The 24635-nt window shown below is 50.5% G+C and overlaps 1 protein-coding gene across 1 annotated transcript; it reads left to right on the forward strand.

Annotated features, from left to right (window-relative positions):
* Positions 1-23619, forward strand: BAG3 (BAG cochaperone 3). Its single transcript, XM_019988686.2, has 4 exons — positions 1-533; positions 16470-16796; positions 18601-19005; positions 22224-23619. The coding sequence occupies exons 1-4, from the start codon at positions 348-350 to the stop codon at positions 23061-23063; spliced, it is 1758 nt and encodes a 585-aa protein (XP_019844245.2). The 5' UTR covers positions 1-347; the 3' UTR covers positions 23064-23619.
* The last annotated feature ends 1016 nt before the right edge of the window (positions 23620-24635 follow it).

The raw sequence follows: 24635 nt of genomic DNA on the forward strand, positions 1-24635 counted from the left end.
AACCCGAGCCGCCGCCAACTTCTCTGGATGGGACCAGAAGTTTCTAGCCGGCCAGTTGCTACCTCCCTTTATCTCCTCCTTCCCCTTTGGCAGCGAGGAGGCTATTTCCAGACACTTCCAGCCCTCTCCGGCCACGTCACCCCCTCCTTTAATTCATAAAGGTGCCCGGCGCCGGCTTCCCGGACACGTCGGCGGCGCTCCCGACTCTCCGCTCCGGCCGCGGCCAGCGAGCGACCCTACACCTGGAGGTCCGGCACCCCGCGACCCCGTGACCCGGCACCCCGCGACCCGGCACCCTGCACCCTAGCACCCCGGCGGCCGCCCCTCCGGGCCGACCCCGACCCAGCATGAGCGCAGCCACCCACTCTCCCATGGTGCAGATGGCGTCCGGCAACGGCGCCGGCGACCGCGACCCCCTGCCCCCTGGCTGGGAAATCAAGATCGACCCGCAGACCGGCTGGCCCTTCTTCGTGGACCACAACAACCGCACCACGACGTGGAACGACCCGCGCGTGCCCCCCGAGGGCCCCAAGGTGAGCAAGGCCCGCGCCGCGCCCTGGCCAGCGGCTCCCCCTCCACCTTCCCCCCAAACCCCCATCGACGGCCAGTCGGGGGACAGGGCCGGGCGGGGGCGGCTGGACTGGGCCTGCGGGGACGCGAGGCGCCAGGTGCCCGCCGGCCGCAGCCGGTGCCTCGGAGGTCAGTGAAGGCCGCCTGGAACGCACGGATCCCCAGGAGGACGCCAGCTCCCAGGGGGGTCGGCCTGCTGCGCCCCCCACGAGCCCTCTCTCCAGGCCCGCCCTTGGCCGGCGTCTGGGCCAGTTTGGGGAGGTTCCCAAGAGGACTGCCCTCCCTGGGCCGTGTTTGGTTTCCGGGGGTCAGGCGGGAAGTGGGACCTTGCGCTGTGGCACCAGGTCCCGTCCACCGGCTCCATTCGAGGGGCCCTGGGCCAGGAGACGACGGGTGGCCGGCCTGCTCAGCACCAAGGCCCGGGTCAGGCCCGGCCACGGTCTCCACCCGGCTTCCAGGGCTCAGATCCTCTTTTCTCTCTGCTGACCGTGCTTTGGCAGACGCCAGGGGACCGTTGGCAAGCTTCTGTGGGGGTCCTTTAGGGTCTCTTAGGAATTTTACCTCCTCAAGTTCCTGAACTTGGGTGAGGGTATCTTGACTTCACTCTCCCACCTCAGGCACAGAGTGACTCAGGAGACTGATGTAAATGCATTCCTTTTCTTGTTTTTTTTCCCTTCTGTATTTGAAATTAAAACTGTATTATTGTTTGAAAGTTGTCTTCACTACGAATATATTCTAGTATGACTTGTTAAAAATAAGATGCAATCTTCCAGGCAATTTCTAAACTGAAGATGCCAGACTGTCCCCTAGTTGGCTATCGCCTTAGATACTGCCTCACCCTGGTCAGAAAGAGATTTTTTTTTCTTTTTTAATATCAATACATTCCCTTCCTTGTTATGCTACTAAAATATTTAGGATTTGTTTCTTATCCCCAATACACAAATAATTTAGTAGTAATACTTTTGTATTAGAAGTATGCCTTATTTACATATATGCAGGGGTGTATATACTACTTAATCCTTAGAACCATGACAATTTGAAAATATAAACTTGGAATGAGTCCGTTAATTTAAAAAATTATAACTAATTGTATTGCTCTTGTAATTCTCTATAACTTTGAGCTTTTTCAAAACGTAAAGCTTGGCAAAAAGAACTAGACTTGTAGTAGTGTTACATTGTCTGGGCAAAATAAAAGACATGAGCTGGTAAGTTATTTTGAAGATTTAAAAACTCACAGAATTAAAAATGTTTTATAAACCATTGTTTTAGAAGAAAAAAATCTGTGTTAACCACCTTCAGTTTTATGCAGCTTTTTCCTTTAAAATATTTATGAAACTCTGGTGCCCAACAGTGAGATATTGTACAATCAGCAGCTTATACTTATAAGAAATTAATTGTATATTTATTCCTGAAAATTATTTCAAGAGGCTGTAATTAGCTGGGATCGACATAACCATGTATTCCTTTTGTCTGTTCAGCCCATTATTGAGTGAAACTAAAGCTCATTTCAAACCAGCTCTGTTAATGCAGCCTGCAAGGATGTAGATCTTCACTGAGGCCAAAAAAAAAAAAAAAAAAATCCTGTCATTTTGAGGCTTCCTTCCTATAGAGACAGGAAGAGTCAGAATCCACTGGCGTTGTTGGTGGTGAGTGTAGATCAAGTATGAACATATCCACTGTGAGTTCAGTGTACATGCCACATCTCTGGCACTTGGTTTTCAACATGAAACTCACCCAGCAGGTTGAGATCTTACGTACGATGGATGGGTTAGGCTGTGGTTTTACAAACTTTTTCAAGGGGGAAAAAAAACAGGTTAAGTTACTATTGTTTTTCTCAACAAGTGGAACATAAGAGCTAGTAAATCAGAAGTTTGATGCTGTGAAAATTTGATTTGAAAATTTAACAGAATTTTAAAGTCAAAAGATGGTTAAAGATCTTTTAGCTCAGCCTCTATTTTTTTCTGAGAAAGAAACCCAGAGAGTTCACATGTGTTTCCAAAGGCCATTCAGCCAGTACCAATAGCAAAGAGAGACCTACACTGGAAAGTCCTAATTAAGAGGCAGTTTATTGTTCAGAAGAAGGTAGAAGAGTCTTAAATTTCTGTGAAATTTAAGGGTGAACTGTGCAGGCTGGAGTACTTGATTGTTTTTCTGCCCTTCTGGCTTTTGTGACTACTTGGATGGTGATGGCTGGATGTGATCAACTCAAGAAAAGAGCTGCTTACCAAATTAATTGAGATTTCTCAACGTGGCACTAGAACATAAGGAAAAAACTAACATTCACTTTGTTAGCTCTGTGGGCTTCATGGCTTTCAAGACTGTGCTTTGATGTACACAAAACAATTATGTGACTAATTCACTTTAACTTCTGTGAATGATGGAAAATCTTTCAGTCAGTTCAGTCGCTCAGTCATGTCCAACTCTCTGGGACCCCATGGACTGCAGCACGCCAGGCTTCCCTGTCCATCACCAACTTCTGGAGCTTACTCAAACTCGTGTCCATCGAGTCGGTAATACCATCCAACCGTCTCATCCTCTGTCATCCCCTTTCCTCCCGCCTTCTGTCTTTCCCAGAATCAGGGTCTTTTCCAGTGAGTCAGTTCTTCTCATCAGGTGGCCGAAGTATTGGAGTTTCAGTTTCAGCATCAGTCCTTCCAATGAACATTCAAGACTGATTTCCTTTAGGATAGACTGGTTGGATCTCCTTGCAGTCCAAGGGACTCTCAAGAGTGTTCTCCAACACCACAGTTCAAGAGCATCAATTCTTCGGTGCTCAGCTTTCTTTATAGTCCAACTTTCAAATCCATACATGACTATTGGAAAAACCGTAGTCTTGACTAGAAGGACATTTGTTGGCAAAGTAATGTCTCTGCTTTTTAATATGCTGTCTAAGTTGGTCGTAACTTTTCTTGCAAGGAGCAAGTGTCTTTTAACTTCATGGCTGCAGACACCATCTGCAGTGATTTGGGAGCCCCCCTAAAACTTTAATATGCTATCTAAGTTGGTCGTAACTTTTCTTGCAAGGAGCCAGTGTCTTTTAATTTCATGGCTGTAGTCACCATCTGCAGTGATTTGGGAGCCCCCCCAAAACAAAGTCCCTCACTGTTTCCATTTTTCCCCCATCTATTTGCCATGAAGTGAATATCCTTCACTAGCACTTTATATCAGAAATTGGTTTCTTAATGTGGATTGAGAAAATAATTCTGGCAAAAAACAAAGGGTGATTTTAGAGGAACTGAGCTAAGAGGATCCTCTGAGCATCCTTACCTTCCAGGGAAGATGCTGTCAGTCAGTCAAGAGCTATTCACTGAACATGAAGAACAGAGAAAGCCCTCTTCAGGGGAAGACAGTTTCTGGGGTGTTTGCAGTTTAGTCATATGGGTAAATGAATGACTTTCTTGGAAAGAAGAAGACTAGAACTTTGTGTATGGTTTAGTTTTATTTGCTGTTGTCTTAGAGTTGATCCTCTCCCATTTCCCTGAGGTGTTTAGAGTGACCTTTCATCCCATTTTTAAAGAGGGGGCAAGTGAAAGTATCTTGTCCTTCACTGCAGAGGCAGGGCAGCTAAAGGCAAAGGCTTTGGGCTTACTCCAGCTCCACTCTGAGAATCTGAACCTCCCCACCTGCAGTCTTCCTGGATATCGATTTTCTGCACACGTTTCTTGGCAAGTTCCTACCAGTCCAGGCCCCTTCTCTGGCAGAGGGCTTGGCATCCTCTTTGAGACGTACAGTTTCTATGCGGGCTGCTCCTCTGGCTCGCCTTGTGAAATAAACAGAGGCCAGATGCTTTGGAGTGTGGTGCTGTGCCGCTCCCTCACAAACCTCCCTGGGCAGAGGAGCAGGGCGGTTCTAGCTTTTCCGGTCCCGGAGGTGCCTGGGCACGGATTCCCGAGCCTGGCAGTCTCCAGGGAAGCCTGAGGAGAACACAGGTTGCCAGCTGTGCGTACTCCCTTGTTGGATCCAGGTAGCTCAGGGTAGGACCCAGAAATCTGTATGTCAGAAAAAGCTGCCCTGTTGGTTCTTGATTCTGGCACCTGGGCACTTGAGAGTCACCAAAGGACAATGATCCCACATCCTAGAGGGGGTGGCGTGGGGGAGCTATGACTTTGTGTGCACCTGTGTGAGCCTTGGCATCCTCAAAGGATCCTGCTTCACATCTAGACCTGCAGAGCCATCTCCCGAGCCTCCCTTCCTTCCTGGTTAAACTCAGCAGGTGCCTGAGTTTCTGGGGATGACGATGGGGATGGTAGGGGGAGGGATGGACCTGGCAGGGTGCCAGTGCCAGGTGTGGGGAGGTGATCCCCAGACCCTTGTGAACCCCAGGAGAAGCGGGCAAGAGGCTTGCCCTGCCAGCTGAATCTCACCGCAGTCGTTTGACAGATTATCCTCAGGCCCTATAGGAAACAGATAGGAGCATCCTTGCAGAGGAACTCAGAGCTGGTTTGAGTTTCAGTTGAAGCAGAGACCCATTTGTTCCCCTTCACGTTCAGGAGAGCTTCCTGAATATTCCGAGAGATGAGATCATCTTGTGGTTTGCAGATCGATCGCAAGCTCTTGTGCCTCTTAGAATCAGAACACAGGAAAGGAACGGCCATTCTTTCCTTTATATTTCCAGCCAGTTGCAGTGACTCTGGAGCAAATGTCTGTATCACAGATGAATAGCAATTTGCTGAGGGTTTGATAAAAACATGGCCAAACAAATGCCTTTGGAGCCCAGCTCATCCAGGACCTTCGTTCTCCCCTCTGAAGAACAGTCCGTGTTTGGCCTATGCAAGACCTGACCAATAACTTGTCGCCTGTGTCGTGGCGTATATTTGCCCTTTACAGGGGGTAGAGACAGCGCGCAGGAACTGTGGCGGCGGTTGACGTTAGCCAGGGCCGGGAAGGCTTAGCTGTTTGATGCTGTTGGGGCTGCCTGTGAGTCAGGAAGCCTCATACCACCCATGAGGCTTGATTAGGTTGTCCTCATTTCTGGAATGACACACAGCTGCCTTATATAAACCACTCTACACGTTGGTTCCTTCCCATTAACATTTAAAAACGACCTGGCATTTTTCGTAAAAATTAGGAAGCCATGCATCAATCCAAACCTACTCTTTCTGCTTCATAGTTCTGCTGTGTTAATGTTGCTCTTAACATGTTTAAGACACCTTATATAGAGAAACTGGGAGCAGTAGCTGAAGGCTTTGCTTATTGGGAACCTCTGAGGATCCTCCAGTGCTGATGAACCGCAAGGAAACCTCTCTGATACCTGACAGAGTTCTCCAGGCCCTCCCGGCTCCCCATGGCTTGTGAATCAAGTCCGCGTGCCCATGATCCTTTTGTGCCTCAGCTCTCAGACAAAAAGCTGGACTTGTGAAGTGAGGCTCCAAGTCCCCTCCTTTTGCAGATGTGAAAGTTGATCTCCAGCCCTTGTTTGGCATCATGCGGCCTGGTGAGATAGTTGGTGTTCAGTCTTCACATATTTCTAGGACGATTTCTTTGGGGGCCTTGGCAGCTTTTCAGCCAGTCAGGCAGCTCGTAAAAGCTTGATCAGAGAGAATTTCTGTAGGAAGGGAGGAACTGATTTTTTCCGTCTGTCAACACCTTTGTAGACATGTGCCAGACACAGGTGGGTGCTTTTACAAACCTTATCTCTTTAAACCCTCAAAGGCGCTCACGAAGGTGGAAGCTGTCAGATTCACCTTATACACGAGGAGACAGACGTGCAGAGAGGGGAGGTCCCTGGCCTGAAGCCTGTCAGCTGTGACAGAACAGACTGTTGTGAGCAGAGCTTTGCCCCCACCCCAGGTGACAGACTCGATGCTAGCGGGCCTAGCCGCTTCTTTAAACTTAGACCTTTATACTCTGAGCTCGCCAGGCACAGCCCCGATTTTAAACAGCCTTGAGTCCATCTCCTACAGCTCGTCAGACACATTGGCTCCTTTCCTGAGCCTGGGTCTGAGCTGAGAAGACAAGCCCCAGTCTCCGCTCATTCATCTCTGCCGAAATTTTTTGAGTGCCTGCTCTCTGCGAGTCATGGTGTTAAAATGTCACACAGAGGACAGTTCTGCCTCCTTCAGGGCCATTTTCCACAAAGCGTTTCCCCCATCTCTCCAGTTGGAAGCAGCCCATCCCGGCTCCAGATGCCACATTACTTCAATTTGAAACTTTCCTCTAAAAGGCAGCACGTTCCTGCTTTGCCTCAAGGTCACGTCCCTGTGGGCTGAGCGTCCCAGAGGCAGACTCTGCGTCTCTTTCATCTCTCTGCCTCTTCAGGGCCTGGCAGGGTCCACGGGCTCGATATGTACAATTCTGTGTGGAGAAGAGGAAAACATGGGCCTGGGCTCCGGGCTGTTGAAGACAAGCGTCCCTTCCTGACGTGTGTGTTGCAGGAAGCCTTCTGTCGGTTCCTAAGCGGCGTCAGCCTCGTCCCCAAAGGTCTCCCAGTTGCCGGTTCCTTTTTATTGAATTTCTGAGTGGCCTTTTCTCCACAGGGGACTTGGGTATTGATTCCCTAAATTCATCCTTACGTGTTTGGAGGCGGTCTTTTTTTTGTCCCCGCCAGTGACACAGCATCTTAGAGCTGGCCTGCCAGGGAGGTTGGTTGCTGTCAGCAGCCAGATGCCACTAAGCCAGGGCTGTGCGAGGAGTCTGTCTCCAGTTTTTCCGTTTGTGAGGCTGGCAGTAAGGTCAGACACTGCAGAGCGGCAAAGCCTCTTACTCACTGTCGGTTCTGAAGACCAGGATTGCAGATTGTTCGCTGCCTCCATAATATTGTGTATAGCGTGTGTGTGTACTCAGTCATGCCCGATTTTTTGCAACCCTGTGGACTGTAGCCCACCAGGCTCCCCTGTCCGTGGGATTCTCCAGGCAAGAATACTGGAGTGGGTTGCCATTTCCCACTCCAGGGAATCATCCCGACCCAGGGGTCGAACCCACATCTCTCGTGCCTCCTGCACTGGCAGGCGGATTCTTTACCCCTGTGCCAGCTGCGAAATCCTGTGTACATTAAGTGCCTCCTGAGAGCTCCCCTACCCAGAGCTGCGTCCTGAGTGAGGGAGATGAGACTTAGCCCTGAAAATTCCCTAGCATCCTGTTGAAGAACAGGCATTTCCTATTTTGAAGTAACTTCCTTGGTTTCTTGAAAATTTAAAGTAGAATTGTTGTAATTTTTTCAATTACATTAAAAATTCTTTCTTGGACAAAGAATGAATGAATGAATGGTTTAGAAGTGGAAACGGCAGGAAGATAGGAAAGAACATGTGTGTAGCAGGGAAGGCAGCCACATGGCTTTTTTGAATGTTCCAGATTATCCCACGGAGCCCGAGGGTCAGAGTAGGACCCGGCCCTGCTGCTGGGCTGGACCTGGGTTCACTCCCAGCAGAGGCCCTGGGCTGGGCCTGAGGAGTCTCCGGTCTGTGGTGACTCAGAACTGAGTGCCCCACTCTCGCTGCCCTGCCTTAGCCAGGCGGTGACTCAGCATTGAGCCTTGGCTCCCTGGCCTGGAGCACACTTGAACTGAATGTTCCAGGTCTGTGCCTCAGCTCAGCTCCACCGGGCGAAATGAAATGCTTTCCCTCCTGCTGCGATTTCACCCCCAGGAAGACAAAGGGTTTGCAGATGTTCGTTTGTCCTTAGCCATCAACAGTTATTAATCCCACAGTGTACAGGTGTGACAGGAATAGTGAAAGTGTTCACGTGTCCGGTGGTCTCAGGTAAAATCACTCACCTCCCCCCTGCCCAGCCTCAGTCTCCCCTTCTGAGAAATGGGCGTACACCAGTACTCGTCCAGCGGGATTGTGAGGAGCCAGGGCCTGACCTGAGGCGTGTGTGCAATCTGTGGGCCCCAGCCTCCACCAAGAAGTCGGAGGGGATTCTCGGAGAGGCACTCGGCTTCCCCACACAGTAGAGAGTGCTGGCTGGATGTGGGTCTGCCGATTCCCAGATGGGCATGAAGTCTTGTTTCCCGAGGCAAGGCCTCTTATGGCCCCTGAACCACCTCAGCTGACTGTCCTTCCACCAGTGTCTTGACGCCCTCAGCACCCTTCCTTGGGGGTTCCTATGCCCCTCATGGGGGATACACAGGAGCTGGGCAGGAACTCAGTGCAGACGTCAGCCTTCTGGAGCCTCAGCCAGACCTGTAGCCCACAGCCCCAGCAGCTTGTAGCCTTGGCCCCAGATCCCCTGCCCGAGACAGGCCAGGGCAGTTGTGTGTTCTGTGTTCTTCAGGGAGTGCTGTGTTTACCCTCAACCCTATGATCGAGGGGAGGGTCTCTGCCTGGGCCTGAGGACAGTGCCAGCAGGAACCAGATGCCCAAGGGTGTTGGGGGTCATCAGCCGTGTGCACAGGTGGTCTGGACGCTACCCTAAGGGGCAGAAGGAGAGGGAGGGGGTTTCTGATTTTCACCACCCTCTTGAGGGAGTGTGGTTGTTGGGAAAGGAGTGCTTTGAGAAGCTGCTTAGGGTGGGGAAGGAGTCCCCCCCGAAATTCCTCCCAGGGCTGCCACCATCTGTCAGTCTCCCCTTGCTTGAGCTGTGGTTGGTGAATTGGAGACATGACTTTTTTTCCTGTTGGGGAATTGTGTTTTGTGCAAAATGCATGTCCAGTAAAGCCAGCGCCCTGCTACCAACAGATGCTATGCATGGCTGGCCTCTGAGACAGAACCTTGAGAAACCAATGGGAATGTACCCATGGGGGTAAAGGGGTCTCTTTATCTAAATTCAGACAAGAGTTTGCTTCCAGATACGGAGATTTCAGATACTTTTCCGTCTGTGGCTTGTGGCTTTAGATTGATTAAAGCAGATCCCTACCTTTTTAATTTTTTTTCTGAGGAGGAAGTAGGTAGTTTTTTAAATACCCTGAAGCCACTGAGTTCAGGAGCTGAACTCCCAGGATCCAGGGTTTTCTTCTTGGTTTTGCAGCCACTTCCCCTGTGACCTTGGGAACCCTTGAAGGGGGCTCCAGGGAGTGAGGAACTCTGAGCCCCAAGCACTCTCTCCAGCAGTATGTCCCCAGCAGGGGACATACTCAGCTGTGGCCCACGACTTACATGCCATGGAGCGACACCCTGGGGATGTTGAAGGGACATTAGCAGACTTTCTACTCCTAGGCGACTCCTTCTGTCCCAGCCTGGCTTGACTCTTCCCCTGGGCGTCAGGGGCACGTGTGCAGGCATTACAGTCACTGCAGACTGGGTGTTGATTGTCTGCAAGGCAGCCCCTCCAGGGTTGGGGGCCTCCTGAAGGCAGAGGAGAGTGTAGGGCTCAGAACTCTGGAGTTGTCTTTGGCTGTGTTTGCTTCCAGTATGAAACATTAGATAACATGTCTTAACAGAGAAAATGGCATCCCTGCTAATTAGTGCTCTTAGGACTCTCAGATAAAAGGGCTTCAAACTTTTAACAGGCTCATTACCAACTTGGGTGAGACCACTGAGGAATTAAACCTGAATTTACAACTTTCTGAACAGTAGGCCCAACCAGCAGTTGCTTGGGAGAAGCTGGGTCCATCAGTAACTATTTGTGGAATGGAAGAGCGTGGTTATACAGGGCACAGGACAGCTCAGAGTTCACGGAGACTTTCTTATGCCTTATTTCACTTAAATTTGGCAACAGGTCCTGGGAGGCATGGGGATTTTTATAAGCTAGGGGACCTGAGTCTCAGTAGGAAGGAGTCCTGTCCGAGAGCACGCAGTTGGCAAGCAACGGGGCAGGATTGGAGTCCAGGATGGCAGCTTGGAGATGGGGGCTCACGCTGGTTCATTCCTACCTGTTGGGACACAGCTGCAAAGAGAAGCAATGTCATGTTTTTTAAAAAAAGTTTTCCCTAGTAAAAGCGCATAGGGACACCCATCTCAGTAATCCCAGGATCAGGGCCACATACTTCTTTAAAAAAAAATTGCTGTTGGAATATAGTTGATTGACAATACTGTGTTAATTTCAGGTGTACAGCCAAATGGATGAGTTATACATTACCTATATCCACTCTCTTTTAGGTCTTTTCCCATGTAGGCCGTTACGGATGTATTGAGAAGAGTTCCTTGTGCCATTCAGTAGGTCCTTATTAGTTATGTGCTTTATGTACCATAATGTGTATATATCTTTTCAGTTTATCCCCCCTTCCCTGCCGGTGACCATAAGTTTATTTTGTACATCTGTAGCTCTGTTTTGTAGAGAAGTGTACATACTCTAATAACGGGTGTATTAGATAAAACCTTCGATCACCTGGGACTAGATCACTTAGAGTGTAGACCCTTGTCCCACCAGGAGCGCTGTAAGCAGACTGTGGTGGATGTGGACTTTGCTTATTATTCAGTTTGCACAGTGTCTCTTATGTGCCCCCAAACAGGGTTGGGAGCAGTGGAAGAGACCCTTTACCACACTCTAGTGGGAGCTTCAAGTTTGGCTGTGGGGATGTAGGTATCTGTTTATATATCACATTGGCAATAATTCCTGCTTCTTTTCTGTGGCCTATAACACCAAACGGAAGGTTTTGTAGGACCTTGAAGCTCAGGTCTCTGTGTGCGCTTTAGAAGGAAGCTTTTCTTTTGTTTTGCTTCCTGCCTGAGAGAGGCAAGCCCAGGCCACTTTATTTTGATCCAGGTCCTCACTAAATGGGGAGTCCCAGGATTCTTATTTCCCTTCATCTTTTTTTTCCCCCCTTGTTTTAGAAGTCTTGGAAGTATCATTAGTAAAAGTCACTAGCTGACAGGCATGAGGCTCTTTTGGCCTAAAAACCCAGTTAATAGAGTGTGTCCTACTTAAGACTCCAGGGCTGTCAAGGCGGTGGTGCTCCGGGTTGCCTTTGTGGCTGTTCCCCTTCATTCAGAGCGTGGTTTGTAGCTGCTCAGCCCACGTTTTAAAGAACACTGCACTGTGGAGCTGAGGTTGGGGCTCATGGGGGCACGGTTTTCGGGGCTTATGGTCCCAGCCTGCTTTTCAGGTCCCGAGTCTACTGTATAGCACAGGGAACTCCTCCTCTTCGTGAAACTTCGGGGCACCTTGAGTTCCAGCGGTTACTGATGTGATTTAACTGAGTACAGTTAAGAGTGATCATTTTTAGATTTCTGCAGCATCAATTTTTCCTTGTTTTTGAGCCTTATGTAGGTGTTTACAGCTAGGAGAGATCTTGGGATCAGAGGTCAGGGAGAAGGTCATCTGGAAGGACCCTCGTTTAGAGCTGTGCTCCCAGGGCCGTTGGGGCTAGGTTTCCCCACAGACCTTCTGAGTCAGACTTTGTTAGGACTGAACAGTGAATCTGCATTTTTTTTTTTTTTTAAATTTCCTGGGTGTTCCAGACGCCCCTAGTCTGAGAACCACCGCTTTATAGCACATCATTTCACAGCTCAGGAAATTGGGGGTGGGAGGGTAGGAGTAAGCTGCTTCCGTAGTGCCTCCTTAGGGGCAGAGCTGGCTCTGGGACCACATGCAGTCTCTTTGCAAGTCTGCTAGCTGTCCCTTAGTGCCCACGCTGTTAACTAAAAACCAGTGGTGAAGCGTAGTCATCCTCTCAGAGTCCCTTGGACTGCAGGAGATCCAACCAGTCAATCCTAAAGAAAATCAACCCTGAATATCCACTGGAAGGACTAATACTGAAGCCAAAACTCCAGTACTTTGGCGACCTGATGCAAAGAGCTGACTCACTGGAAAAGACCCTGATGCTGGGAAAGATTGAGGGCCAAAGGAGATGGGGACCACAGAGGATGAGATGGTCGGATGGCATCACCAACTCAATGGATGTGAGTTTAAGCAGACTCTAGAAATAATGGAGGACGGAGGAGCCTGATGTGCTACAGTCCATGGAGTTGCAAAAGTTGGACACAACTTAGCGGCTGAACAACAACAATGAGTAAATAAGACCTGTTTGTAAGCCACACCCTCGTCCGAGCTCAGAACCTGACCCCAGGCTTATCTAGTAATAATACCTGATATTTGCTAGGGCAAGTTTTGGCTCATCTGAGGCGCTTTTTCCCGCTTTTCATCCTGGCCTTCTCATGGAGTTGTTTGGCACCTGCAGAGGATTTTAACGTAATGCCCAAAGAAGAAGAATTGGCCGGTTCATTTTATAAATTAGTGCAGTGAGATAGGCAGTGGAGTCAGGCTCTGATTTCCTAATTGGATTTTGTATGAATGTATTCCTGATGGCTCTGCCCACAGATAAGGATAATGAGCTGAGCTGACTGGAGGGTAATTCTGTGATGCTGTCACCGCTCCTCAGGAAGCGAGGCAGGTGGTGATGGGGAGGCCGGGCCGGCCGTCGTCCGCTTGGTCATCTTGCTGGCACCCTGTCCCTGTCGCCCGGCCTCACAGGAGTGAAACCCCCAGGAGACGGAAGCCCCGTCCCCAGCGAAGTCAGGGCGGGGCAGGTAGTGCGTCTTCTATGAAAGATGCCGGCCAGCAGAACCAAGAGGCTTGGGCTTGAACTTGAGAACACTTCTTACGGGACTAAGGAGACATGTTCTAGACGTTTCCTAGGATAATTATAAACATTTATAATATATATTTATTATATATATTTGAGTGTATAGAAAGAAAGTGAAGTCACTCAGTCGTGTTCGACTGTTTGCGATCGCATGGACTGTAGCCCACCAGGCTCCTCCATCCATGGAATTTTCCAGGCAAGAGTGCTGGAGTGGGTTGCCATTTCCTTCTCCAGGGAATCTTCCTGACCCAGGGATCGAACCCAGGTCTCCCGCATTGCAGGCAGACGCTTTACCGTCTGAGCCACCAGGAAAGCCATTTGAATGTATACTTACTTTAAATACATAGTCATATAAATACTTTAATATAAATTAAACATTTTAAAGTCTTCCCTGCCCCCCACCCCGGAAAAAAAGTACATCTTTCCTTTCACTAGACTCTGATGAAACACCACAGAAGGTAAAAAGGGCAGTGTGGCTCTTTTGGGTCCTCAGTTTGGTTCATAGACCTGAAGCATTTACTGCTGACAGGGCTCTAACGAGAGCAGAGTGGGAGCGGAGGCGGCATCAGCACCCCGTGCGGACCTTGTCGCGGGCGGGTGTTTCACTCGGGTTTAAATTTTTGTTCACATAGAAGTGTTAGTTTTCTAGTCCATAGACGTGAGATGGTTTTTTAAAACTTACCTCAGGCAGTGTTTTCTAAACAAAGCCCGCCACACACCCCCACCACCGCCCACCAGAGCATCAGGGCTGCCTGCCTTCTTTTAGACACGACAGTTGTGAAGAGATGTGTGGGGTTTTTATTAAACGGCATGAATGAGCCATTCGTTCACTCGGAACCGGGAGTACAGACCTCAGAACTATAGGAAAGCAGCCTCCGGGCCTCTCCCAGCCTCCCTTCTTTCCAGCTTGGGCCCCTGACGCCCCCGCCCCGGCCTACAGCGACCACTCGCTTCCCTTCACTGACCCCAGCGCCGCACTGCTCCCAAGACCCAGGCCGGGTATTGGCTGTGCTCTCACAGCCCCGGGGCAGGCAGAGCTGTTCCTCTGCCCTCCTCCCCTTTTTTCTTCCTTTTTCTTCCCTTTCCATTTTCAATTGAGGCACAAAATATATTCAGCAAGATGCATAAAATGTATTGGCAGGCCCGCCCTCAGACCTTCTGGATCCAGGGGCTTCCCCCAGGAGTGGCCAGGCCTTACTCGGCCAGGGCTCTCTAAGGTTTCCAGGCCCCAGAGGGTCTGAGGCGGAGGCACAGCTCACAGCAGAGTGGTGGGGGGTGGCCGCCCTCACGGGTTCAGCCTGGGTGGTGTGGGTGGACTGAGGCAGGAGATGGGCAGCGTGGGGGCTCCCGAGACGAGGAGACTGAGAGAGACTGCTCTTACATATGGGTGTACACATTTATCTCCACCACCCAGAGAGAGAGAGCTTTTGCATCTCCTCAGAGGGTCCCTTCCCAGACGATTACCATTTCCTCCAGGTGCGTCCACCTTCCTGACTCCGGTTACCACTGGTTAACTGAGTCCTTCAGATTTGATTCTTTGACCCTTGGGCGTCTTGAGTCGAAGCATCCTGTGCCTGTGTAAGAAGGGACTGCCTTTCAGCCCCCTGGGCAAACGCCTCTCCATGGGCTCTCGTAATAGCTTACTACAGACCTGTGAAGTGGGTGTTGCTAGCTCCACTTTCTAGCAAAGGGGATTAAGGCTCAGAGAGGTGAAGAGACTTACCCCCAATGAAAGAATGATTACTAACAGAGGTAAGAAAGAAGGCGAGCCTTCTTTAGGAAACCCCACCTTACTAGAAAAGCCCAGGTGGGCCCCTGTGCTCTCCAGGTGGTCATCCTGTTTGTTTCACGCAGCCCCCGGCCTGCAGGGATTGGGCCTTGCTGGTGTAAACCACGGTACCCAGTAGCTTGGGAGCAGGGTGTTCACCAGGGGCCAGCTAGCGGATGAGGGCGGCTAACTTGCCCATCTCTGCTCTAGTGTGTGGCCAGGAGGAGGCCAGCAGGGACACCGCCCCCCGCACTTGTCCAGGCTCCGCTCCAGGCTGGAGGGATGGTGCCCCAGGGCGAGGACGAGGTGCCCAGCAGGCCTGTGATGAGTCAGCACTCGGCAGTACAGGCCTCCTTCAGCGCTGCTGCCGCCTCCCTTCTGGTGCCCGTCTCGTGGCAGGAATGCGCTTCTGAATGTGACGCCTGGACCCACTCCCTGCTCTTGGGTGACCCTAAAGTTAAGCAGGCTAAAATAATGCCGCCACCCTGAGCACGTGGGTATTCTAATCTGAGAGTACCGCCTGTCTGCCGGTGTCCCCAAGGACATGGCAACACCCGGGCCTCTCCTGAGTGCTGGGAGGCCCGCTGGGGCGGCGGGCTCAGCAGGAGGGCAGAGAGAGGTTCACGGGTCTGAAAGATCTAAGGTCCAGGGCTTGCCCTCCTTGTGACCAGCTTCGCCTCAGCGGGAATAGAGCCTCAAGCCTTCTGGTGTTTGCCGTTCAGGGGGATGCCTCGTAAGGAGGCATAATAGTTTGTCCACTTGGATGCGTGGAAGTGGCACGAATCCTCAGCCCCCTCCTCTGTGAAAGGACCCTCTAGATGGTCAGGACAGGAAGCCACAGGGGTCCCTGGCTTCAGTCACCCAGCCTCTGCTTGGTGAGGAGTGACATTGCCTGGTGAGTGACTGGCCAGCCTTGTTGTCTGAAACAGGATCTTTCTCTGTGGTACATCTGGAACTTGGCCTTCTCAAGGGTCCCAAAATAGCCAGGCCACTGAAGGGAGAACTTCATGAGAGGACATAGGAGGGACCCCAGCCGCTCCTCGCCAAGCAAGCTTTGTTGGCATCACAAGACCAGCACAACTAATCCCCGGGTTTTGTTCTCATCCTGTGCCTCTTCTGCATTCCTTGGGTATCTCCCTTTCTTGCCTCTTGTTCTGAAAATATTCCTGAGGAAGCTGCCTGCCCGCCGCTGCCCCTTCTCTGCAGATTTCTGGGCTGTGGCCTGTGTCAGGGTCCCACGTGAATCTGCGTTGTCAGGAAATGTGAGGACCGTTTAGGAAGCCGAGATGCTGGCTGTAATCCCCTTAGCAAGTTGGCATTGGACCCTCCTAGCATCTTCTGATCTGGGTCTCTGAAGGTTTGGGAGGCTGTCGGGGACTCTCCTGTATGCAAGGCTGCCTTGTCATCCAGAACAAAAACCTGTCTTACCAGTTCGGGAAACCGGAACTTCTCCTGTGCTCCACAGATACCTTACTTGTCTCTTACTTTCTCTTGATGCTTCTGATTCTTAAACTCCTGGGCCAACAGCAGCTTCAGCAAGGGAGGAGAGGTCTGGAAGAAGTAGGGGATCAGGGGAGGTACCCACAGTTTCTGCGCTCAGCTGTCCTAGCTGGCACTGTGGGGCCCAGAGTCACTCTGGAAGATCGGAGCACATGGCATTATGCTTTCTCCTGCTCAGGGCTGTTTCCTTCCCAGTTTCTAACAGGTCTGTGTGTCTCCTCTCACTTTTAGGAAACCGCATCCTCTGCAAATGGGCCTTCGCGGGAGGGCGCCAGGCTGCTGCCCACTAGAGAAGGTCATGCCGTGTACCCCCAGCTCCGGCCAGGCTACATTCCCATCCCTGTCCTTCATGAAGGCGCCCCGAGCCGGCCGCACCCTGTCTTTGCATACTCCCAGCCCGGGACGCAGCGCTTCCAAACCGAGGCGGCTGCGGCGGCTCCCCCGAGATCCCAGTCGCCCCTGCGGGGTGTGGCGGAAGCCAGCCAGCCAGATAAACCGAGTGCACCGGCGGCGGCAGCTGCTGCAGCGGCCCAGCCTCCAGCCTCCCATGGACCCGAGGTAAGGAGAGGCCTGGCTCACAGGCCTACATGACCGTGACCTGTGCAGGCAGGAGGAGGAGATGGCGGGGAGCTGGGTTTCGTGCTTCCTGGGCTGCCCCAGACCACAGATGACCCCAGACCCTCATGACAACCCCGTGAGATGTGGGGCATCCGGGCCTGGCCAGTGTCACCCAGCAAAGATCGCTTGCTGACAGCCCCATGTCCCCCCAGCATTTCACAGGCTGGTTTTTCAGGTGAGCAGAGATTGTAGTTTGTTTCTGAAGCTCCGGAATTGGGGCTCAAGAAGGGGTAACAGCTTGGTCCAAAAGCATAAAGTCGGAAGTGGCATTGCAGGGCCTGGAAGCCTTGCCTTCTGGCTCCTCCTATGACACCTCTCATTCCCACTGAGCTTTGTGTGTCAGAAACACAGAGAGGCTCTGTGTCATTTCACTCAGTTCAGTGTTCATGGGTGAGTGTTAACTGCTCGGAGCTACGCTGATGTGAAAATGAGACCGCATGCCTGTCCTCACAGTGTCTGCTGTTTAAAACAAAGCATAAAATTATTTTTTCAGGTTTTAAGCCTGAGGTCAGCACTTCCTTGTACTAACAGTTAAAGCATAGTCCTTAACCTGGTTCTTAGCTGAGACTTGAAGGCCAGTGGACCCCAGCAGGAATCCTGAGCCATAGGCCCTCTGGGTTTTCCTGTTGGGACACCATCCCACTGTGTCCCCCGCGCTGCTCTTGAGCACAAATGCTCACTCCACGTGAAAAACATAGTTAATGGAGGCATCAGGTGGTGCGGTGGTAAAGAACTTGCCTGGCAGTCAGTGCAGGAGAGGCAAGAGACGTGAGTCGGATCCCTGGTTTGGAAAGTTCCTCTGGAAAAGGAAATGGCAATCCACTCCAGTATTCTTGCCTGGAAAATTCCATCCACAGAGGAGCCTGATAGGCTACAATCCATGGGGTTGCAAAGAGTCGCACATGACTGAGCACACACTCACACAGGAGGCACTTACCCTTTCTTGGAGAGGCAGTACCTATATTTGTAATGTTTTTGTTGTAAAAATCAAAAGTGATGCGTCAGTCAGACAAATCTTCACAAATTTAACCTAGCAGGGGCCTTAGAAGCCAGCTGGGGAAACACTCTTCTGCTCTTCCAAAATAGAAAGTAGGCTGTCAGGAAGGGAGAGGGGCCTGGCCTGCCTTGGTCCACATGGGCACGTGGTTCCCACTGGCCCCTGGGTTCTCTGGGGATAAGCAGGAAAGAGTTCAGGAAAGAGGAAAGGAAATGACAACAATAATTTAAACTTCGTGAGCACTTCCTGTGGGTGGTGCTGGTGCCAGACACACCCACTGATTCTTTTACAGAATCTTCAAGTTAGGTGAGGAGGGGTTACTCTTTTCTGTACTTTAAACGTAGCTCATTAACAGTAAAGAATCTGCCTGCAATGCAGGAGACCAAGGTTCAGTCCCTGGGTCCGGAAGATCCCCTGGATGAGGGCATGGCAACCCACTCCAATATTCTTGCCTGGAAAATCCCATGGACAGAGAAGCCTGGTGGGCTTCAGCCCATGAGGTTGCAAAGAGTCGGATGTGACTTTGCGACTGAAACAACAACAAAGCTGTCGGGCTGTTGAGAATTTGAGCCCAGGCCTCTTGACTCCTGAGTTCCCAGTCTTAACAGTACATGTGGACACTGGAAAGGCTTAACAGGTGGGAGGTTGTATTAAGCCTGCCACCCTGAGCAGGCACGTACTGTGGGCAGAGTCGGAGAGCCAGGCAAGGGTTCACAGGGCCATGTGTCTGCATTCTGTGTCTTGCAGCGGTCCCAGTCTCCAGCGGCCTCAGACTGCTCCTCGTCCTCCTCCTCAGCCAGCCTGCCCGCCTCCACTGGCAGGAGCAGCCTGGGTGGTCACCAGCTCCCCCGGGGCTACATTTCCATCCCTGTGATACACGAGCAGAATGTCACCCGGCCGGCAGCCCAGCCATCCTTCCACCAAGCCCAGAAGACACACTACCCAGCTCAGCAGGGCGAGTACCAGACGCACCAGCCCGTGTACCACAAGATCCAGGGGGATGACTGGGAGCCCCGGACCACGTGGACCGCATCCCCCTTCCGGCCTCCTGTCCGGAGTGCGTCCAGCCGGGAGGGCTCTCCAGCCAGAAGCAGCACACCAGTGCCACCCCCGCCATCTGTCCGTGTGCAGACCACGGTCGACAGGCCTCAGGTATGGGAGTCGGTGTCGCAGATGGGCTGGGGTGGCATCTCTCCAGGGCCGGAGGAGCTCTGTGCAGGTGTCCTGGGTCCCCTGCCCTCATCAGCCCTTCCTGGGGAGACCGAGATCCCGGAAAAATGCTGGTCACCAGCAGATGCGGGTGAGGGCTGTGAACCTCTGGTGCCTTCTATAGCTTTTGCTTGTTCTTTGTAGCAGCTGCCTCAGGGGCAGAGTTCCAGCCACCGTGATGGGGAAAGGTGGGCAGAGCATGGCGTCACACATCTGGGGCCCAGGTGTCCTCTGCCCGTCATACCCTTTTAGGGCCCTGCCACACCCCACTCCACACTCCAGCTGCAGCCTCCATCTCCTGCCTCACGGATACCCCTTCTGCACCCTGCTGGCCCTTTCGTCTGTTGTCTCCTCTCTTGTTTCTTTGCTCACACTGAACCCACTTCCCGAGATGCCTCCACAATCTAAACTTTTCCCATCCTCCAAGGGACAAGCCAGTCTTGCCGCTTCCATGCAGCCTGATCTTTTCTCAGGGTGCCTAATCTCTTACAGTTCAGCATCTGATTATTCTCTGCATTTCAGAAGTGTTCATCTGCTCTCTTCAGCTCTGCTCTGACCTTGACCACAGGCAGCATGTCTTACCCTTTGCAGTAAAGGACTGTGTTGCCCAGCTGATGCCCGGCCGGCTGGGTGGCTGGGAAACCTTCCTGCCTGTCTGGTGAAAGTCACAGGCAGTGCCCGTTTAACCTTCAGTAGAGGCATGCACTAGCTTTCCAGGTGTCACTAGTGGTAAAGAACCCAGCTGCCAATGCAGGAGATACGAGATGCAGGTTCAATCCCTGGGTCAGGAAGAGTCCCTGGAGGAGGGCATGGCAACCCACTCCAGTATTCTTCCCAGAGAATCTCATGGACAGAGGAGCCTGGTGGGCACAGTACATAGAGTTACAAAGAGTCGGTCGTGACTGAAGCGACTTAGCACAGCACACAGCACAGAGATGTGCAGGCACTGATTCCTAGGGGAAGCAGTCTTCTAGTTTTAGAGCCGCAGAATACCCAGCAGCCAGGGCCCCTCAGCTGCTGAGTGAATTCTTGACCACTGTTCTTGAAAGGAAAGTCCCCTGTAAACAAATGGTGGGCATCTTCTTCCTACAAATGGGGACACTGTCCAGGGCCCTCTAACAGAGTGCTTTCCTGTTACTGGCTTTTGTTTTTGTTTTGTTTTTGGCTTTTCTATTTGGAAATGATTCCAACCTTACAGAATGGAAGTCCAGTATACGTGAAGGTCATGAAAGCAAAGATTCAGCCATATTCACTGTTAATGTTTTACCCCATTTGCCTTGTCATTTTTCCTCTCTCCATATATTATCTATATTTTTGTTTGAGATTTAGTTATAAATAACATGCCCCTGTCCCCTAAACATGACAGCAGGTGTTTTCCTAAGAGAGCTACCTTCTCACTGATAACTACATTAGAGTGATCAGATGTAGTACAGTTAACATCCTTACGACATTACTGTCTCACACACAGTTCGTTTCCACATCTCCTGTAGAACACTTTCCCCTTTGTTCTAGGATGCGGTCTAGGATCGTGAGCATTGCATGCAGGTGTCATTTGCCTTTAGTCTCCTTTAATCTGGATCAGTTTCTCGGTCTTTTTCTGCTATCATGACCTTGAAAAGTTTTTGAAAAGTACAAGCCAGTGGGCACACCCCCTCTTAAGTGTTTCTAAAGTCACTTATTCAGTTATTGCTTTAAAGCCCAAGGAGAGGCGTGTGGCTAGTTCATGAATGCCAAGGGCCAAAGTTGAGGACTGCTGGTTGGCAGAAGAGATTTGATGGAAAAGGAGGCTAGTGGTGTTCAAACAGCCACGCGTCCATCAGATCTTTAACTTAAACTCAGTAATCCTTTCAAATGGGAAAGAAGTGCTCATTTGCCAAGCTGGCAATGTTTCCTCTCATATCTTTCCTATATATTTTGTGTAATTGGTGAAACAATATTTCATCCTATTTCCACTTAGTCTTATTGTTTGTAGTGGCCTCCCTTTCACAGGTTATTCAGAGATCCCATGTTGGAGGCTTGCAAAGATTTGACCTAATTGAACATTATAGTGGGATATAATGTTTTTAATATGGAGTACTTTACAAGTATTATAGTCTAACTCCTATTTCCCAGTTGATGAAATCAGAGTGTGTGAGTTTTTTTTAGATATTCACTTGAATGCTGGGTGAACCAAGTTACTTCTGTTGCAGGCATAGTTCATTTGTTAAAACACGCCTCTGGCTTATAGTCACATTAAAGAGCATCTCAGCCTCTGTAGCCGTGCGGTCAGTGTGGAGGTGCTGTGCTGTGCCAGTATCAGCTCTGGCACAAATGCGTCCAAGCAGAAGTCTTATAGGGTTACCCATTTGGGGCATCTTGCTTATTCTCAAAAAAATACATCAGTCTGGGCAGAAACCACAACGCTGTCATAGGTTTAAAAAAAAAAAAAGACGATTATAACTTTGCTGAAACAGGAGATGGGAAGGTCACACCTTGAGCAGAGACTTTCACGCAGAAGGGGGCAACTGGCAATTATTACTCCACGGCTCCATCCCCTGAAAGTCTGAGTCACCCAGGACTTTGCTTTGAGCTGAAGTAACTCAGGAGTCAGCATGAGTTTGAGGTATTTTCCTTTTTGAAAAATTACGTTGGTTTTCTTTTCATTGCCGTAAGAATTCCATCTTCAGAAAAAGTCAGTAAGAGAGAACAGACTGAGAGACCAAGGTAACAAACGGAAGCATAACAATGGTTTGGTTACATATAATGCATGTGTGCTTGTCATGCTAAGTGTCTTCAGTCATGTCTGATTCCTGGGGACCCCATGGACTGTAGCCTGCCAGGCTCCTCTGTCCATGGGATTCTCCAGGCAGGAATACTAAAGTGGGTTGCCATGCCCTCCTCCAGGGGATCTTCCTGATCCAGGGATCGAACTCAACATCTTTATGTCTCGTGCATTGGCAGCTGGGTTCTTTACCACTAGCCCCACCTGGGAAGCCCCATTATACATGATGAATACCATATTTTATTCTTGTAACTGGTGTCAGTTGACTTTGAAAATCTCTTTTATACTGTTAAACTTTTTAAAAGTCGTTCCCATTTCCTTCTAGTCAGTACTAGCTACAAATGACCACCTGTGACTCTCAGCCATTAAAATTGTCTGTGTCCTTGCCTCTTTCCCACAGCCCATGACCCACCGAGAACCTTCGCCTGTTCCCCAACCTGAAAACAAGCCAGAAAGCAGGCCAGGCCCAACTGGACCAGATCTCCCTCCTGGACACATCCCGATCCAAGTGATCCGAAAGGAGGTGGATGCTCAACCTGTTTCGCAGAAGCCCCCGCCTCCCTCTGAGAAGGTGGAAATAAAGGTTCCTTCCGCTCCGGTGCCTTGTCCTCCTAGCCCCGCCCCTCCTACCGTCCCCTCTGCCGTTCCCTCTGCCGTCCCTTCTGCCGTCCCCTCTTCCCCCAAGAATGTGGCTGCAGAAGAGAGAGCAGCCCCTAGTCCTGCCCCTGCAGAAGCTGCACCCCCTAAACCAGGAGAAGCTGAAGTGCCCCCAAAGCATCCAGGTGTGCTGAAAGTAGAAGCCATCCTGGAGAAAGTGCAAGGGCTGGAACAGGCTGTGGACAACTTTGAAGGCAAGAAGACGGACAAAAAGTACCTGATGATAGAAGAGTATCTGACCAAAGAGCTACTGGCTCTAGATTCTGTAGACCCAGAAGGACGAGCTGATGTCCGCCAGGCCAGGAGAGATGGGGTCAGGAAGGTTCAGACCATCTTGGAAAAACTTGAACAGAAAGCAATAGATGTCCCGGGTCAAGTCCAGGTTTACGAACTCCAGCCCAGCTCGCTTGAGACCGATCAGCCTCTACAGGAGATCATGGAAATGGCTGCAGACAAGAGCAAGAAGAGTGCTGGAGACGGAGAAGACCCCAAAACCGAAACCCAGCCGCCAGAAGCCAAAGCAGCAGCAACTCCAAACCCCAGCAGCACAACAGACACAACTGCTAACCCGGCAGCACCGTAGTCTCCACGAAGTGAAGAGTCACCCCGGAGACTGGGAACTGATTGTGTGCTTTAGGAATTATAAGTTGCATGCATTTCAGGGACTTAAAATCAGTTGGTTTTTACTCTTCATAGCCGCTTGGTACGCAGTAACTTGGGTGGAGGCAAAACACACTAATAAAAGGGCTAAAAAGGAAAATGATGCTTTTCTTGTGTTCGTATTCCGTACAAATAAAGAAGTTGCTTGTTACAAGTTTAATAACCCCATAGCTTGTTTTGGAGCCGTCTCTGTATGGGCCCCATGTGTTAGCCATGGATGTGAACTGTCTTTCTAGCTCTGGATTGAAGGAGTTTTTTTTGGCAGGGGGAGTAGATGGGGAGTCAGTTTCTCATCACTAAATATGAAGCCCTGTTTTCAGAAATGTTGCCATTTTAATGGGATGATTTTTGTCATCTAATAGCTATGATACTTTAGATAGAATAAAATGTGTAAGGAGCCATAGAGATATCTGTATGTGGGATGGCTTTAATGCTATGTGTAAAAAAAAAGGAAAATAAAGTAATAATGTAACTCAAAATGTCTTCTGTGGTTTCTGAATTTTGAAGAGTGGCAGCATCAAGATAGACTTGCACTGGCTTCAGGAAAAATAAACAGCGGATGCATTTACAAGCCTGCTCTGGGATTTGTGACACCCCTACTGGTGTGGCCCATGAGAAAATGAGTCTTGGTCATTTTTCTGTCTCAGGTTGCAGCCGGAAGCTGGGAAGACCCAGGGCTATAAACCCAGGTAATGGGAATGTGCCCATCACACCTCTCTGACTGCCGCAGCTGAGGTGCATCTCTGCCCACCTGGCCCCAGGCCACCTGCAGGTCTCACCAAGCAGCTGCATGGGTTCAAAAGTGCACAGAGAAACCAGTTTCCAGTATTGCCTGAGGTTGGCCCACGCCTTCCTGGAGTCCAGGTCACTGGGGCTTGGGCACATGTTCTGTGAGTGTCTTGGGGTCATCTTGATCTGACATTTCTCTGAGTCACCAAGCCAAGCTGGGACCAGGTATATCTTCCCAGATTGGGTTCCTCGAAGTCACTGGGGTTAGGGATTAGATGCACTGTGAAGCCACTGGAGGGGAAAGGATCTTTCTGGACTAATGTATTTTAAGAGCTTGGGAAGTATCCCAGCCCCAGAATGTGGAGATATGTTTTGTCACATAAGTGGAAATTGAGAAGAAAGAGAAAGATGGGCCTGAGATCTCAGCTGTGAGGAAGCCTGCTGAATCCCTGAGCTGAATTCCTCATGACTGTATTGAGTTTAATATTGCTGCCTGACAGTGCTGCACAAAAATACATGCTGGTGTGCTTGCCACTCAGCCTGATGAGAAAGGCTGAAGTCATTCGCATGGGAGTTCGCCAACATCTTTACGCGGTGAACTCATTTGAGGAGTATAAGCTGACCGCTAACAACAACAACGATTCTAGAAACACAAGTGTGTAAATAAAAAGAAGCAAAAAGCCTTCTGGACTGTTTTTCACTAGATGAATCAGTGTAAAGAATGTGACCATCTTTTTGATGACTTGGGCATCTATGCTCAGTTCAC

The sequence above is a fragment of the Bos indicus genome, chromosome 26 (assembly GCF_029378745.1).
Source record: "Bos indicus isolate NIAB-ARS_2022 breed Sahiwal x Tharparkar chromosome 26, NIAB-ARS_B.indTharparkar_mat_pri_1.0, whole genome shotgun sequence".
Classification (NCBI taxonomy): domain Eukaryota; kingdom Metazoa; phylum Chordata; class Mammalia; order Artiodactyla; family Bovidae; genus Bos; species Bos indicus.